The sequence below is a fragment of the Charadrius vociferus genome, unplaced genomic scaffold (assembly GCF_000708025.1).
Source record: "Charadrius vociferus isolate BGI_N301 unplaced genomic scaffold, ASM70802v2 scaffold239, whole genome shotgun sequence".
NCBI classification, from domain to species: Eukaryota; Metazoa; Chordata; class Aves; order Charadriiformes; family Charadriidae; genus Charadrius; species Charadrius vociferus.
The window spans coordinates 820,952-838,743 of record NW_009649928.1 but is presented as its reverse complement, the minus strand read 5'-3'; the positions used below and the strand labels follow the sequence as shown (position 1 = coordinate 838,743).

Below are 17,792 nucleotides of genomic sequence, written 5' to 3'. Positions count from 1 at the left end.
AGGAAAATAATTTGAATGCAAATCTCTACCTCTTTAATTCTGTACTTTAATTCTTTAGCGGTTTTGAGCCGGGGAAGGGGCAGGACGGGGCCGTTAATTTCCCTCTGTCTCACGTTATTACCGGCTTAAAGATCTACTCAGCGGCAGAGGACAAGAGTTAAAATTTCCCTGAAGGAGGGGAAGTAAGGCGATTAGTGATCGCCAGGGTTTGAATACTGAAGCCTGGGAAGGGCTCCAGATAAGAAAATCCTGGTTTCATAGTTTGTACATGAATGAAGAACAACAGGAACAAAACCACCTCTCCATCATATTCCACGCTCCGGTATTTATCCAAGGACTGCTGAACGGTCCCTCTCCTATGGACCCGTACTAATATCACTCACCTTCCTGCCCGCTGCTTGTACTACAGACGAGCCTTGTTGTGAAACTGAGCTTGCTAAAAAAAACAACTTCAGGCAACGCTCTGAAGTTACTACGCTGGCAGGCGCGGTGCTGCACCGTGAGTAGTGCCGGGAGCCCTTTGCATACGCTCCTATAGAAACTGCTGGACCTATACAACACGCTGACTACTGTCCCTCGTAAGCATCCCTCTGCACGCAGGTGCTCCTACACTACACATCCAGACGGACACAAGTGCCGTTCCGAAGTCTGTTCCACTACATTAACAGTTCATCTTTCCAAATACTGTCCATAGTTCAATATTAACAAATATTCTCTCTGCAGCATCGTCCCCAGCCCGACCCTGCGGCGAGGTGGGGCAGCCGCGTTCCCCGTGCCGGGAGGATGCTCGGGTGATGCTCGGTCCAGTAGGAGCGCGAGCCCTGGGGACGCCCCCACCACAGCCCCCTCCCCCTCCCCGCCAGCAGCCGTTGCTTCCCAGCCTGGGCCCCGCTCGCCGCTTCGATCCGTCAATACCAGGCAGGGCAGGCACGGCCCCGGCCCCAGCCCCGATCGATCGGCACAGCCGCTGCCGGCCCCGTGGGTGCTGCACTTGTTGAGCGAGGCTGCGGTGGAAGAAAAAAACCACATTTAATACATTCCTCCTCAATCCAAAGCCAAACCCAAAGGCGCAGGAGCAAGCAGAGGGGCAGCAACATCTTTTCGTGTCTTGTGGAGGCGGAATGACGGCAGCGAAAGCAAGTGCTGGGAGCCGGGGAGGAGCGGCACCCCGGGATGTGAGCCCATCCCGCAGCACGGCTGTATTACCACTTGTGGGTTTCATCCATTGCACCTGACGCCGCTAATGACATAAAAGTTTTGGTAGGAAAATACACTGGGAAAAAAACGATGAAAGTTCAGCATGGCTCGGTGGTAGTGCTGGGCTCCCGGTCCTGTGCACGTGCGGGTGACGGGGACTTTGCCCCCTCTTTTTGCCCCCTCTTGCTCTAATCATCGAGAGCAAAAGCTCCCTACGGATCAGCACGGGGCTTCTCTTGGCAAGCTGGGAGGTTACCATAAACAGCACATGATACTTTCACGGCACTTTCCACCCCAGGGATCTCAAGCCACTTATTATTAAGACAAGGAATTAATCCATACTTCCTCCCTCCAAGACCGAGGAGGACCGTCACCCTCCAGTGATGGATGGGACGGTGCCGCGGATGGCGAAAGGGGGGCGGCACCGGCTCCAAGAGCCGGGATGAGGTGGGACGCTGGCAGAGCAGAAGCTGCCGCCGTTGCGGATGCGCTTTCCGACTCACTCAGCTCGTGGCATCAGCTCTATGGGTTTATATAACCAGACTCCGAAATCAGAACATTGCCCTTACACTCCACTGTGATCTACCCTAAATACCTACAATATTTCTGGTAGTAAACAATCTCCAAGACTCATTTCTTAGAGCAGCAGCAGATGGTCAAGAGCATTTCCTGAAATTGAATATTATAATGAATTTAGGATCGAAAAAATTTACATAATAATCTGTTTTAGATTCTGATAGTGAAGAAACCTACACAGAAACTGCTTCTTTTCAGCTATTTGAATTAAAGTATAAATCTCCAAGTACTTTAATTATAAACAAACTCTTTGCTGTTCCAGATCCATGAAAGAAATTGAAAAATTAACTACCCAGTGAAGCTCAAGGCCACATGTCAGGCTTAATTCATCGGTGAGTTTACCTCTTGCGACCCGGCGGCTGGGCTCCCCCGACAGCAGCTGGAGCGGGATGCTTGGGGGCCGTGCTCAGCCGGGGTCTCGCCTGTTGCGCCTGAGCTGACTTGAGATTTGGCTGATCCTGCCGAGTCCCCATCAAACTGCATGGCCAGCACGATCCCACAACGGTTTGGTTCAGACTGGAAAACCGCAGAGCTGTCCAGGGAAGGCAAAAGGTCTTGGATTGGGGCGGTGTTTATGGCCTTTGAGCTCTTGGCTGCAGGGGGTCCCCAGGTCTGCACCCACAGCTGGGGATGGGGCTGGGGGTGAAGGTGGAGATGAGCGCCGAGGTGGGGATGGAGATGGAGATGGAGATGGAGGTGGAGGTGGGGATGGGTGGGGTGAAATGAGAGGAGAGGGATGGGATGGCACGGGGTTGCATGGCACGGCACAGGTGGGATGGGACAGATGGGATGAGACAGGATGGGACAAGACCATGCCACCCTGGGGATTAGCTGTGCGCAGATCCTGGTGAAGGAAGATCCTCCAGAACAGGCAGAAAGCCCTGGTTGCACACCATCGCCAGGAACCGGGTCCCACCATGCCTCCCCTTCCCACTCCTCACCCGCTCAGGGTGCCAGCGGTGATGCACTGCAGTGAGGCTGCGAAAACCCTCTCGGGGTCATCTCCCCATCGTGGCACCAGGAACAACCCTGGCAAAACCCGCCCTGCGCGAAGCACGTCCCTGGGACAACCCGTGTTGGGCTGTGATGGACCCACCGCAGGGGCCGCCGGCGGTCAGGGCTCCGGCAGAGACACCCCCATCCTCCCGCGGTTGCTGGACCACAGGAAAATTTCACTTCCCAGCATTGTGCCAGGAGATGCAGAGGGCCTTCCCTTTTAGAAAAGCAAATATTTAGTCTAGATAAAAAACCCCAAGAGCGTTTTCCCCAGGTAATACTAGTAACTAAAATAATCACATTCACTTTGCTGGTTTAATTTTATATTTCCATTTCTACCTTATCTTTTTTCTGCAAGCATCATTAAACCACACCATAACAAAAATACATGAACTGTTATTCTTTCAAGAGAAGCCATAAACCACCTCAAAGCTTTTCAAGTTTATTCTTATCTCGTACATCTTCCTATCTTGATCTGGTTCTTTTTTTTTTTTTTTTTTTTCCTTCATGCATTTCAGAAAGGTAGTTTTCCCTAATGTTAAGAATAGTTGCATTGAAAATGAGATGCTGCCTGTGAAAAGCCCCTCTGGAGGATTAAGTAAGTAAAATATAGCCAGAAAATAAACTGGAACCTCATTAAAATAATTTTGCAAGAAGAAATCCTACTTTACAATAGGTTTTCAATATCACTTAGAAAACTCTTCGAGTCATATATATATGTTCTTAATTCAGGACCTTCCATTAAAAAAGACATTACAGAGGGAACTGAAAGGCCATTTAGTACCCTTGTTTATATAAAAATGCATATTAGGCACAGATGCAATCTCCAGCAAAAGACTTGTGATGTAGTTTGAATAAGCTGCGCTTTGCTGAAAGGTGCTAATGAGGGCTGGCAAAGCTGCGAAGGCGCCGCCAGACACCACCACCTCATTTATTCTGCCAGGTAACGCGAACCCTCGCGCATCGCTCTTGCATCCCCCTCACTTTTAACTATTCTCCCTCTTGCCGATTCCCCTATGGCACCGTTGGGAAGCTGGGGTTCACCCGGGCTCGGTTCGAGACAGTTTTGTGGCACCGACTTGCTCCGTCCTCAGCAGACAAGGCCGTGCCAGCTTGGTCCAGGGTCGCAAAACCACCCAATTCCCCCCATCTGTCATTCATGGGATGGAGTTTGTGCGCCAGGAACAATCCCAAATGGAAAAGGGGTAACTCTCCTTGCCGTAACTCAGTGTCACATAAATTTAAAATATGATACTATCCCATACCTTGATATAAGCACGCACGAGACACTTGGCTGCAGCACTGGTGGGACAAACCCCATCCTGCACCGCCTGCAGCATCGCTCCACCATCCACTCCTTGTTCTCACCCTGGGATCCCCGTGGTCCCGACCCCATCTCCAGCTCCCCCCTGCCCCGGCCCCACACCGGTACCCGATTGCCCGGCACCACACAGGGATGGGGGACGTTTCCCAAAGCACCGGCACCTGAGGGAAGGTGAGGTGACAGCGAGGGGTTGCTGCGCTGGTGTGCCCGGGCAAAGCAGCACCCTGCCCCTGGGAAGACTCGAACATACAAAGGGAAAGGCACATCTGCAGCAACAGCTTTCGAAATGGGAAAAACGATGCCAATTCTGGGCAATGGAAAGAGGAGAGGAAGGAAAGCATCGTTTTACTATTCATTGCCTCCTGCAGGAGAAGCAGGCAGCAATCGCTGCCATAATTAATTAAACCCTTGAATAAGGCTAATGATTTATATAGGCATGGAGGTCCTCTGAGTCCCTGGTGACACTGGTCACCCCAAGCTGCTCCATGGAGCTGAACGTGTCCCCTCCTCGTGCTTTCCCAGGGCGGTTTGGTGCTCGGACATTTCAGTAACACCTCACCAGGACCCTGAACCCGCAGGGTGAGGTGGTGTCTTTATCCACTGTACAAACCTTTCAAAGGCAGCTTTAAAAATGTTAGAAAAGGACATTTATACCAAACCACAGGCACCACAGCTTCCCTCCACGGAAGTGGCCATGAACTGGCAGAGTCGGGGCCGGATCTGTGGGACACGCAGGATGCGATGTTCAGATCTTCAGAGAAAAGAGCTGAGCTACCGCTTCCCAAGCGCAGGGGAAACACTGCTGAGTTCGCAGCTTCTAAAACAGGCCAGCGGGGAAAAAAAAAAAATAAAAATTGGCAGGTTTAACTTTGCATCAATTCACAGCATATTGTTATATTTTTTAAGCATATAAAACTATTGATCATAAGCAAGGCAATTACTTCTGCCCATATTTAAAGGCAAGGAGCAGGCGGTAAGGAGTCATCACCGAACCCGCCCAGCGGTTTCTCAGGAGGGGGCAAACACCTCCGTGAGAAGGAAAAACTCAGGGGTGGGGGCTCCTCACACGTGAGCCCACACATCTGCAGGGCTGGAGGTCTCTAAACCAGAGTCATAGAATCACAGAATGGTTTGGGTTGGAGGGATCTTGAAGATCATCCAGTTCCACCCCCCTGCCCTGGGCAGGGCCACCTCCCACCAGCCCAGGTTGCTCCAAGCCCCGTCCAACCTGGCCTTGAACACCTCCAGGGATGGGGCAGCCACAGCTTCTCGGGGCAACCTGCCCCAGGGGCTCACCACCCTCACAGGGAAACATTTCTTCCTGATATCTAATCTAAACCACCCCTCTTTAAGTTTAAACCCATTCCCCCTTGTCCTATGGCTCCCCTTCCTGATCAAGAGTCCCTCCCCAGCTCTTCTGGAGCCCCTTTAGGAACTGGAACGCTGCAATAAGGTCTCCCCGGAGCCTCCTCTTCTCCAGGCTGAACCCCCCCAACTCTCCCAGCCTGTCCTCCCAGCAGAGGGACTCCAGCCCTTGCAACATCTCCGGGGCCTCCTCTGGCCCCGCTCCAACAGCTCCGTGTCCTTCTGCTGTTGAGGGCTCCAGCTGGACACAGTACTTCAGGTGGGGTCTCACCAGAGTGGAGTAGAGGGGCAGAATCACCTCCATCGCCCTGCTGGCCACACTGCTTTTGATACAGTCATGGTTAAATCATGGAAATTGGCAAGATGGGAACAGTTTTGGACATCCTACTGAACAAGAAGCTAAAATACAGGGGACCTGCAGATGTACCTCCAGTGTACTGACAAATACTTTATCTCCAAAGGCTTCAAAAACCAGTTTAAGTGTAACTACTGTTCCAAATCCCATTGAAAACACAACGAGAACATCTTCAGCTACCTCCAAACCTCCGTCATTTTGAGTTGGGCCTCGAAATAGCTTTAATAATCCTGTGACTGGAGCCCAAGGGAGGTTAAAGCCTCTTCCCTTGAAGCAAAGTAACCCCTTAACCTCCCAGCCAGAACCTCCCCCAGTCGTTAGGATGATATCGGTGCAAAATCCGAGCCGTGCAGGCGTCACACATGGCACAGCCACTGCAGAAACGCCTCTGCGGTGACCAAACCTGATCGTACATGATATTTGGGTTGCAAGTTTTGTAGAGAATAAATATCACACTTCAATTTCATGGTAACTTAGGAGGGTTTACTGGCAAATACCATGGCTTTTACATGGTTCTACCAATTACCGAGCAATTACATGTAACCTAGATCTGGAGGACATACAGTAGCGATATAATGTATTCCTCTCTGCGTTAGGAAGAAAAAGGCAGTTAATCGAAAACACTCTTTTTTTTTTTTTTTTTTCAAATTATAAACCCCTCCACAATATTCGTGTGTGACATTATTAAAACTCCACATCAATATCAAACCCAAAGCAAAGACTGCCATCCCATTAACACATCAGTTGTGGGATGATCAATAAAAATTTACTTTAAACTGCACCATATGTCGCTCCCCACAAAGTTTTATTATCCAGATTCATCAGTTTGTACCTCAACCCCCGTGCAATTAAATCCCATTTAGCAGCACTGACCTTCTGATTTGAACTTGTCATTCCTACAGCTGGTTTGGAGTTTAACAGCACTTTTAAATAATGAAAACAAAATGTCTGTGAATTAACGGCGGGGTACGGGGAGCCCTCCGCCAGGAAAGCCCTCCCGCGCTGCTGCCGGCGGCACAGCTCCCGCGCTGAAACTGGGAGGGGGGGGGAAAGGGAAAAAAAAAAAAAAAAAAGAGTGCCAGCACATTTTAACATGTTGTAGCATATTTGTAAACATCGTTAATCACGGATTAGCAGATGGTAATGTTAATTGCACCTGTGGAAGTAACAAGACCTCAAGGTTGATTACATTTACAAACTCGGATCGGGGCTGTGGCGCGGTGGAGGATTCCCCGTCGCCGGGGAAGAAGGTGCCCCAGCCATGCAGCATCCCGTCAGCCCTGGTACCACCTCGAGCTTTGAAAAGACAAAGAAGGTGTTCTCCGTCCCAAAGCCCTCCCAGCCTCAGGAAACCTCATTGGGACCCAGTGATGGATTTGATGGAACAGGATTTTTTCCAGTCGTGTTGATAATCTGTGCACAAAAGCGCAATTTGGGGCATGAGCCGAGCTTCTCTCACAGCCAGTTCTCCCTGGAGTTGATTTTTTGAGGGATGAAAAGATTTGTGTTCGCCCTTGTCTGAGGACGAAAAGGCCAAGGCGTGGAGCGCATCTTCTGAACCAAGGAGGACAAATATTTTGCCACTGTGCTTAGAGACACTTTGATTATTGAGAAATCATTTTGGAAGGGCAATTACTAAATTTTAAAATCAATTTGGTAAATAAGCCTCTGAAAGGAATCTATGACAAGCAGCAGGGAGGGAAGAACTGACTTTCAGATTACACACACACACACTTTATTCATATCTAAATATCAAAGAGACTGTATGTACAAACAGAAGTAATCAGGAAGCATGTTTTGATCTTGCTGATGTACACAAAAAATGACAATTAATGTCCTCCTTTATGATATAAAGCTGGGAGTTTTTTACAGTTACATTACAGGGACGATTATAGTCAAGCTTAAGGCTAAAAATAATGAAAGACTATAAAAACTACATTTTAACATTTAAAAATATCCAGGAAATTAACTGGAGAAGCAGGCAATGATCCAATTAATGGATCGCATTTATTAGATCGGGGGCGAATCGCACAGCCCAAAGCTCCATCTCCAAAGGTGTGAGTGCACAGAGGTCCCCGTGCTCCTCACAGGTCTCAGCCCAGAGCAGGATGGAGCTGGAGCAGAAGGCGAAAGCATCGGCCACGGCACATACATCTAAAAGCGACGCCAGAGGGGCATCCCAGTGAAAAAAAAAAAAGCAGGGCCAGAATTTACCATGGAGGCAAACAGGCTAAATGCAAACAGCAGAGCTGCCCGGAGCGGGATTTACTGCACTCACAAAAGCCTGTATTGCAGTTCTCAAGCAAAAAGAGAGCCCTAGTTACGCACTCAAATTCCTCCTTCTTAAAATCCAAGCCTCGTGCAGCTCCCAGTGAGCCTTCTCCGATATTCCAGTGCCAAATTAAGGTGCTCCATGGACACAGCGGCTGTATGGGGAAACTCGCAGGGGAGTGGCGATGGCTGCTGGACTGATGGGCAAGGGATGGCGGGAACTTTGATCTACCCCACTCACCCCATGAGCAGAGCCACTGCAGGCACTGAGGTTTCAAAGGTTTTTGAGAGCCTTCCCAAAGTAAAGCAGCTCCTCCACCGTTACTCACCTGCCTCCTCCTCAGAGAGGGTGAGCCGGCGTGGGTAAGCACAGTCTGAAAGCGCCCAGCTTTCCCAGGCACACACAAACCCAGTGAACTGCCTCAACTTATTAAATACTGCTCAAATAAATAAAGAAAAAAGGAGAACCTGCAGTTCCTGTGATATCAGAAAAATATGTATGCTAACCTATAGGTCAAGAGTAAAAGAAACGGCTTTACCCTCATCCCTGCTGCTCCCAAGGAAGGATTCAGTTAGCCCCAAGCGCTGAATCTTTCCTCTGAAAAATGAGCAAATCTGAGCCACGGGCACCCTCTGCTGGGGCACCCACGGCTGCAGGAGCAGTGCCGGCAGCGGGGGGCTGGCCTGCAGCCTCCCTGGCCACAAACCTTTTTATTTCAGCATAAAAAAAACCCCAAACAAACAAACAGGAAAAAAAAAAACCAAAACAAAACAGACATTCAGCCCATAAAACACAAGAGCTGTTGTCACCCCAGCAACACACCAGTTCACCGTTAGTCGGTGACCAGCTCGCCTTCAGACTCAGGCAGCAAAGTCCTGCTTGGACAACAGCCGTTGGTTTGGAAGGATTTGGATTTTGTCCTTTTCCACTGGAGAGGGGGAAGGGGCAGTCACAGCTCAGGATATGTGCCACTGTGCCAGGCACCCTCTCCGTCACAGCCACAGAAGGGAGTACTCGACACCTCTGAAGAGGTCCATGTCCTGTCCTGTCCCCGATCCTGGGCACCTGGGCCATCCCCAGCCCCGCAGCCACCCACCGACGCAGCACCCACTGTCCAGGCCCTCGAAGGGACACATCTGAAAAACCTCCACATCCACAGACTGGTTTACAGACTTCATTTAGCTCAAAGGAAAGTCCTAATTAGTCACTCTGAGTGATTTACTTGTTCATTTGGAAGGGGGGGAGGGAGGAGACTAAGCTGAATTGTTTGAAATTATCCCTAAAGGGCACTGTAAATTAAGTGTTAATGAGGAATCCTATGCATAGGGCCACAGTAGCTAAATAAAATAATTAAGGTGCTAAGTGATAACATTCATTTGGTTCTCAATAATTTAGCCAGCCTGGTTTTCAACCAGGATATTTCCAAATGAAGCAGCCACCTTCACACCCTCCCATGCCATCAGCGGGGACCAGTGGTGCTGGGGCAGCTCAGCATCCAGTAGGATCAGGCCCACCATGGAAAGGAAACTTCCCTGGAAGAAGAGAACAAGCCCCTGATTCCCCTTCCTACCTGAAGGAAGTGCTCCGTTCCACTAATCACACTCTGGCTTTATACGTGACACAAAAAGGATTGACTCAAGTCGACAACCAATCTTCACAGAGGCTTTATTTCGGTGGGGTGGGTTTTTCCCCGTACAGCTGTTTTCTAACAGCTCGTGTCCATCCTTTGGCAGGGCTGCAGACCTGGTTTACGACCAAATACAACACAAGTGTGTTTTCAGATATTCAAGCAGCAGTATGTAACAAAGAAACCAGCTCATCATGAAGAAATTTCTACTGAGTAGTCCCAAATCATACCTGGTTCTCACCAGCACCCTCTTGGCTGCTAAGGGGGCGGTGGGCACGGGCACAGGGTGGCCATGGGGCACCGCTGCTCTCAGCCGAACACCACACCACCAGCGATGTGCAAAGTCCCCGGTGCAACATGCACGAGGCTCACAGCCATCACCTGGTATTTTACTGCAAAAACTGAAGGATTTGGCTGTCTGCTTTTAAAACCTAGCTTTGTTTCCCTTCCTTACAGCCGCTCCTCCGAGATGCTGGTGGGAGGTGTTACTGAGTACACACAGGTGTCCGACATCAGCGTTAAGCCAGGGTTCTGGTGGTATCCTGTGTCAGCCAAGATGCAACTCAGGTCATTGGGGGTCTCCCTGTAACTTACAGCGATGGTGACGACCCTGGAAAGGGCACTTCCATATCCACACCAGCAGAGCACAGCCATGAAAGGCCAAACAGTTTCCCCCACCAAAGAAAAAAATTCAATCACCATGCCTCAGCTTTTGGCTGCAGATGGAGTGCAGGAGAATACCTGTAGGAAAGTAAAAATAAATTAAAAAAATATATATATCTTTTTTAAACCACAAGAAAATTGTTCTGCAGGCCTGGATGCTTGATTTTTAAATACAGAAATTTGGACTACAATGCCTTTGTGCATCAGAACTGTTTTTACCAGTAGCAACAGAGACGTTCAGTGACTCAATCCCGGGGTGAAGCACCCTGCCAGGGGGTATGGCCAGCATCCGATGGCACAAGAGCTGCGTCTCCAGGGAAAGTCCGTCACCTTCGCTACCTGCAGAACAAAGACACTGGTCAGGTCAGCTCGCAGCCACTGCCACGTTCCTTTTTCCCAAGTACAGTTGTTGCTAATGCTCTGTCACAACTACACCCTGCCTCTACGCTCACCAGCAACCTCAGCAGCTCCCATGCAGCAACAGCCAAGAACTACCAGAGGCGAGACGGGCACCTTACCTGCCTTCCCTTCCTGGCCCACTGCAGTCCCCGCATCTGTTCTCCAGTATCTGAAGTGGTTTTGAGGGAGACCTGTGCAACACGCCTGCATGCACAGCATAAAGCGCAGAGCCTTGTAGCCTGAGTGCAACGATGCTCAGCCCGAGCAGCCACCGCGCCAGCAGGCGCCTGCCCAGGTACGTGGGCTGCTGCCAGAGGGACAGGGCAGACAAGAGGCCACAGGCCTGATCTGGTCCAGCAAATCCCACATCCCTATCAATAGTGACGGGTTCAGCCTTTTCAGCACACAGTACCACCAGCTGGGTGCAACTTGTGAATGCAGACAGTTTAACCAGAGGCTTCAATTGATTAGTTGTTAAACCATCCAACAGCCCTGATGTGTTTGGGCTGATACACTGGTGAAACAGAGTTGAAATCTATCCCAGGTCATTAGTAGTTGTTTGACTCACACTGTCACAAAGGGAAATGGAAAGGGAGAGGCTTTAAACAATCCTACGCGCAGACAAGTGAAAATGCAGAAGACCACAGACCTCCCAGCCCGCTCAACTCCCCAAAGAATTCTTCCACATTCATTATTTAGAGCTACAAAGACAGCTACACGACTACAAGAATACCCAGCTCATTTCTAAGACGTGCTCACCCTCTGACAAAACAAGCTCAGCATGCTGGAATCGAAACGTTGCCCTCCAACAGCCATACCCTGACCTGGGCTGAACCCCAGGCTCGTCCTGGGACGGCACTGCCGGTGCACACACTGCCTACCCCGGGCTTCTGCGCCTCTGCCTGCCTGACCAGCGCTCTCCCCAAGGCCTCGCTCAAGCTCACATAAATTTATTTTCCTTCTTTCTTTAAGCCAGAAGTGCAGACAAGACCTGGGTGAGTTATCCAAAGTCACAAGGAAGCCTGGGCGACACAAGGAATCAGAGCCAGGACTCCCATGGCCCGGCCTGTCTCTTCATCACTAGACTGTGACTCTCTAGGGATGCTTCAAGAAAAAAAAATAATATTATCCTACTTTTTCCTGATTCAACACAGAAAAGTTCTACAACTTACAGCCATATTTGTCTCTTGAGCCTCTCAAAACCACACTCTCGTGGGACTCTCCAACTGGGACAGCAGCTATTGCCAGAGGTACGACAGCTCCTGGAGCGATCCTCTCCTCTCCCTGATAAGGGTCTTACGATTCCTAATAAAGGCAGCAATTTTGCTTCCAGCTTTTACAAAGCTTTTTATGGCTCTGGCTGCTTAAAATAATTAGGAACCATAAATTCAGGGCAAAAAGACTTGCACAGAGTGTGACACGAGGGAGGGAGTATTGACTGAATCAGAATAAATCCTAGTTTATACTGGTGAACAAAACACTTTGCACTTCGCATCTTTGACTTCCATCTCTCAGCTTTTCCCCTCACTGACAGGCCTCAAAGACCAGAATTAGGGTTTGGCTGAAATGATCAAACAGGTTTCCTGTCCAGTTTACAATTAACACCACTGTAACAACCGCAGTTTCCAGTGAAGGAAGCTCAAACCCAGGCAGAAGCAGACACGCTAGCAGTTCAGAACAATATGCAAAATGAGCTTCTCAGTAAAACCAGCAATTCCATGAAACCCCAAGCTAAAGACTGAAGCTAAAGAAGAACAAATTACCCAGAAACTCTTCTTGCTCAGACATCTAAGCGCTCCCAATCTGTTCCTGTTCACACAAGGCTCCCAGTCTTCCGGGCAGCCAGCCTGCCTGTCACCTTCGGCAATGACTCCAGTGCAGACACCATTAAGCTGGACTGTCCAAATCACTCTCTGCCAAGCCAGCGAGGATGCCAGGAGGGTGAATTCACGTCTGCAAATGCTTAACTTACAAGACAATCTGTGCAACGCTAGGAAGCTCGCTACCATGCTAAATTATCTCTGCTGCTCTCTGTTTGCAGCTGCAGGTACGCTACATATTCAGATCTAGGATGTTTCTTCAAACAACCTCGGCATCAGACGACTGTAATGTTCAATTTTCTTTTCAGCGAAGAGTTAGTGCTCAGCAGAGAGTTGAAATCATTACTGCAGCAAGGTCCGGGAGCTCTCCTCATGCATCTACCAATCAGCCTCCAATCTCCCTTGACAAAAGGATATTTGGACTTTTTCCTGGAGAAATCTCTCATAATTCAAGGTAACGACACCACTGCCACTTTCACCCCCTTCCTCTCTCCTGGTGTTGTCGTCGTTTCTGGGATGCATTTCTTTGTGGTCCATCAGCAGCACTGCCAGCCTCCCTACTCCCTTTATAATATAGCTCCACACATCTTGTAGAGATGCCAGATTTGCGGCGTTGTCTTGTCAGTATTTCTAGGAGTTCAATAAACATTTTAATTAAAGGAATGTCTTCTGAGCCAAGAAAACCGCAGCACGGGACAGGATTACAGCCCCTTGATGGCTCATCGCCAGCACGACACTACTTCCAAGTGTAAAAGCTCAAACCAGCTCTTGTGACAGGTGACACGAAGTGGGGAGCTACAGCATGGCTGCAGAAAGGTGCCTAGAGCAGCATTACTGGGTGAATGTCTTTCCCCAGCTGCCATGAGGCCATTACTCCCCTTCTCTTCACTTTCTGAGATGCTGCACAACCCCCAACTCCGCCTACAAAAGACAGCATCCTTTGCAAGTGTCCTCTACACAAAGCAGGGGGAGAAGCAGAGGGCCCTGGAGGAATTGCCCAGTTTAGGTGCTCAGGAACGTGTCCCCCGTTGCTCAAAGAGTGCACAGGTCTGGCAGGGAGGAGGTTACATCTTCTCCTCCTGCTGATACTGCAGCAGCCAACAGCTCCTGCCTTCTCCTAGGCATACAATAGCAGCCACTGACTGGTCTCCGTGGTGGTCTCTGTGCCACAAAGCCCCACTTTGTGTTCAGACCATCCCCAACAGCAGCTCCTCATGCTTCTTTCCAGACCTGGGCACAGAGATATATTCCTGTTTTTTTAAGAGGAAACATGACAGAGCAATGACATGGCACAGCTCGCTATTACAGCCTCCATGCAGCACGAGCAAACACGTACTCCTGGGTCTCTCACTGAGCTTTGTGATTCACCAACACAGAAAATGCAGGTTCGGGGCTCTAGGACAGGATCAAAAGCGCTGCAGAACACAATGCAAAACAACATGCTGTTGCTGCACTGACACAGACCTGTCCTGCCACTGAAAACTGCCACCTAGACCCTCTGCAGCTACTAAACTCCCTGTTCACCTACACAAATTGGTTTGTTCTTGCAGGTCCTACTGGGAGGCTTCTCATCTCCCTGTCTCCTTCTGGGTCCCTATTCCATTTGCAGCCGGATCACTCTAGTACTTCTTGCTCATCTTTTGTTTTCCAGTCCAAAGTGTGATGCAATGTAACAGACCTGCAACCAGCTTTGGTGTGAAGCATTCCCCTGACCATTCCCTTACACACACCCCTCCACCAAGCCCAAAGCTCTGTAAATTGAAATACCTATTACTATAATAACGGGTTTATTCCACTGAAATTCCAAGCAACTGATGACAGGAACATTTTCCACATCCTCAGGCTTGCTGACTGTTCCCACGACTTCCCAGCCTTCTGCAGTTTTAGCCTAGAAAGGAAAAGGAAACAAATGTTAAAAAATTGCCTACTTTTCAAGCTTAAAAATAAAATAAGTCATGTATTCAAACACTATTTTTTTTTAACATTTTGATTTAAGCTGACTGTCTTTTCTGGTTTTGGCATCCCTTGAAATTTTACCACCAAAGTCCTACCAGTACCAGCACACAAACCTTGATTTAAGAGAAAGAAAAAGAAAAAAAAAAAAAAAAAGTAATTTTCTTTCTGGTGTTTATTCCAGTTCAGCAAGCAAACAAACACCAACTGAAAAGCTTTTTTTGCCCATACAACAATCCTAGGAAGGTTTTTGCCAGGAAAGCATACAAAAAGAGCACTGTTAAACAAATTAGCATACGGCTAATCCACAGAGCAATGCAGTGGAAGTTCTCAAGTGCAGGCTCAGCCACCAGAAGCCCACAGGAATGTTTTCAAATGCAAGTGCATATTTTCGAACTCAGATGCCAAAAATCAGCTCATACAAAAGGCAGTGCACTCAACACTCAGTGCCTCACACAACCAGAGAACCGGGCTTCCCTCCTGCACCCTAGTAAAAAAAGCCTTAATTATTTGTCTTGGAAATCCATTTTAACAATAAAAGAACTGCTGCTCCTTGCCAGCTTCATTTCCTGTGAAATTGGCACTTTTTACATTACGTTATATCAAATTTACACCAGCCAGGCAATGCCAAGGGTTAGGCCTGTGAATCTGGGTCCAATTAAATGAACTGCTGCAATGGCTCAAAATGTTAATAATTCAAGTTTTACAGTAACAAAGTGATTCTTCCAGCTGTTTCAATTAAATATCAATACATTTTATGTGCCTTTCATTTCACCATCATCCAGAGCTCCAGCTGCCACAGACCTACTATACAGCTGGACAACTGCTTTCTAGCACACCAAGTGGGAAGAGTCCAAGCTTACCTCCTCTCGCCCTCCTCGCAATCACCCCAGACTATGACGACCTCTTCCTCAAAGGGACACAGGCATGCAGTCACCCCAGCAGCGCAGACAAGGTGCCTCCATTCCCCTGAGGGTCTGCAGCCTCCCATCCCCTGCTGAACCCTCCAACCCCACTGTTCCCCCAGGTCTGGGGGATCCCACACCAACAGGGGAGGGCAGATGAGAGCCTGCAGGTCCCTGCTCCACACGCACACAATATTCAGCGGGTTTCCAGCCTAGCCAGGGCACAGGGGACCTCCACGAGGAGTTGGGGCAGTCACACAGTGCTATCATAAGGGGATGGATGCATTCTGCCAATTTAAAGCAACATCCCTGGGTTTGTTTCAGTTTAAATCATGTTTTTCCATATGCATTCCCTTTCCTTTTGCACCACGTTTAGCAAAGGGCCCCTATCTCCCCTCACCGCATAGGTGGAGCGTAAAAAGATTCCCAGCAGCTCGCACCAGCCCTGGTTTCTCCTCTTCCCTGCTCCAAAGGCTGCCCAATGCTGCCATCGTGTGCCTGGGCCCCGGGATGCTGCCTCCACCATGTACTGGGCATGACCTGCTGCAGGCACAGCTCTAGCTCTGGCCCCCACAGAGAGAAAAGGAGACAGATCCCATCTTACTGAGCTCACAGCCTGAGTACGGGAGACAGACAGTGTTATCCTGCCATCGCCATCTTCCAAAAAAGACCCACAAGTCAGACCTGTTACCCCATCCGATGGAATGGGACTGGGTGTGTGTGCCTGTAAGAGGTGTTCCAACAGCACAGACCACCAGCAGCAAACAGGAATGCAGAGGAGGAGCACAGGACACTGCAAATAACTGAGTCTTTTTCCTGTACCTCCTCTCTGTTCAATATATGCAATATTTGAGGTTTCTGGAAAGGAAAAGGAAAAAAAAAAAAACCACGGATCATTCTACCTTCAAAAAGCTCCGGAGATCATCTGTGCTGTAGACATCGAAGACTTCCATAGCTCCAGAACTAGCTTTGCTCACTGTTGGAGTCAAGGGGCAGCTGCAAGGAAAAAAAGAAAGGAAAAGTATCATATGAGAGCAAAAAAGGAAATCCATGAGAATTTTTGTTTCTCTATTTCCTTCTCTTGCCTCTGCCACCCAATTCCAACTAGTTCACTAGAGATCTTGCTCACTATACAGATATATTTTCCTATAGAGATTAGGAGGGCTCAGAAATTAACCCAGGAAATAGGTTGTAGCAGTTTTGTGCACAGATGGACAACTGAAACACAAAACGTGTTAAAACAAAAAGTAGCCAGGGAGGTTCCTTACCAGCCTGGAATACCACGTTCTGCAGCCTCCCTGCAGAGCACAACGCAAAGCAGCAGCGAGCCAAATTCAGCTCACAAGCTCAGTCCTAGAAAACCCTCTAAAGAAGCCGTCAAGCAATGCAGGCTAGAAAACTCTTTGGGAGCCAGCAGGAAAAGAAACAGAAAAGCTGAAGGAGCAGATAACCAACCCCGTACCTGTTCTTCTGGCTTGTCACCACTCTGTCCACCCCCAAGAAGTACGCAGAGCGCAGCAGTGCCCCCAGGTTCATGGGATCCTGAATCTGCTCCAACACCAGCCAAATCAGCTGTCGGTTCGGACTCTCTTCATCCCCCAAATCAGGTTTTTCAGCTTCCTCCAAACTCTTGAAACGGAGAGGAGTGGCCTCCAAACAAACTCCCTGGTGGACCTGACCTCTGCACAGAGCATCCAGCTCTCTTCTTTTGACGTGGTGCACAGGGACTCCCCGGGCCATGGCCTGAAGGACAAACTCACTCATAACAAGCCGCCGAGAGCCACTGCTTTGCTTGAGGAACAACCTGAACAGGTCCCTTCTCGACTGGGAGAGGGCCAGGGAACACGGTGCGATCCCAAATAAGATCTCTGAGCCTTTAGTCCTCTCGATGGACAGAGGCTTTCGTTCCAGGCTCTTCCTCGCCTTTGAGAAGTCACCCACTCGTGAGCTCCATGACTCCCTGTTGGCTGGTGAAGCCTGCCCAGCCCCTCTCTCGTACAACTTGTGCCACGGTCGTGGCCGGCTCTGCGGGGACAGGCCCCCACGGGAAGTACGGGAGTCAGTCACCACCCGAGCACCCTCCGGGAGGGCCAGTGGGGGAAGCTGACCACCACCATCCCCACCTCGGGGTGGCCCTTCCTCATCCCCACGCGCGGCTGGCAGTGCAAAGGGCGGGGGCCACTGCTCCCGAGTGGAGCGGTGTCTCCCTCCCCACCACCAACGGCCGCAGTTCGCGGGTGACAGCCCCACGGCCCTCCACGCACCGCACTTGAACACTTGTTCCATTGGTGCCCTCAAGGCCTTTCCACGGACGGGCCAGCACAGGGACCGGTAACCCAG

At 49.6% G+C, this 17,792-nt stretch overlaps 1 protein-coding gene across 1 annotated transcript in view; it reads right to left on the bottom strand.

Annotated features, from left to right (window-relative positions):
* MRM1 (mitochondrial rRNA methyltransferase 1 homolog (S. cerevisiae)) overlaps positions 1-17,738 on the bottom strand; it is an 18,070-nt gene extending 332 nt beyond the window's left edge. The window contains exons 1-7 of the mRNA XM_009891185.1: positions 16,915-17,738; positions 16,355-16,448; positions 14,362-14,482; positions 10,595-10,714; positions 10,412-10,453; positions 8,414-8,521; positions 686-1,004 (exon numbers count right to left, since the gene is read on the bottom strand). Coding sequence (XP_009889487.1) covers positions 686-1,004; positions 8,414-8,521; positions 10,412-10,453; positions 10,595-10,714; positions 14,362-14,482; positions 16,355-16,448; positions 16,915-17,738 — 1,628 coding nt within the window. The remainder of the gene's footprint in view (positions 1-685; positions 1,005-8,413; positions 8,522-10,411; positions 10,454-10,594; positions 10,715-14,361; positions 14,483-16,354; positions 16,449-16,914) is intronic.
* Between the last annotated feature and the right edge of the window lie 54 nt (positions 17,739-17,792).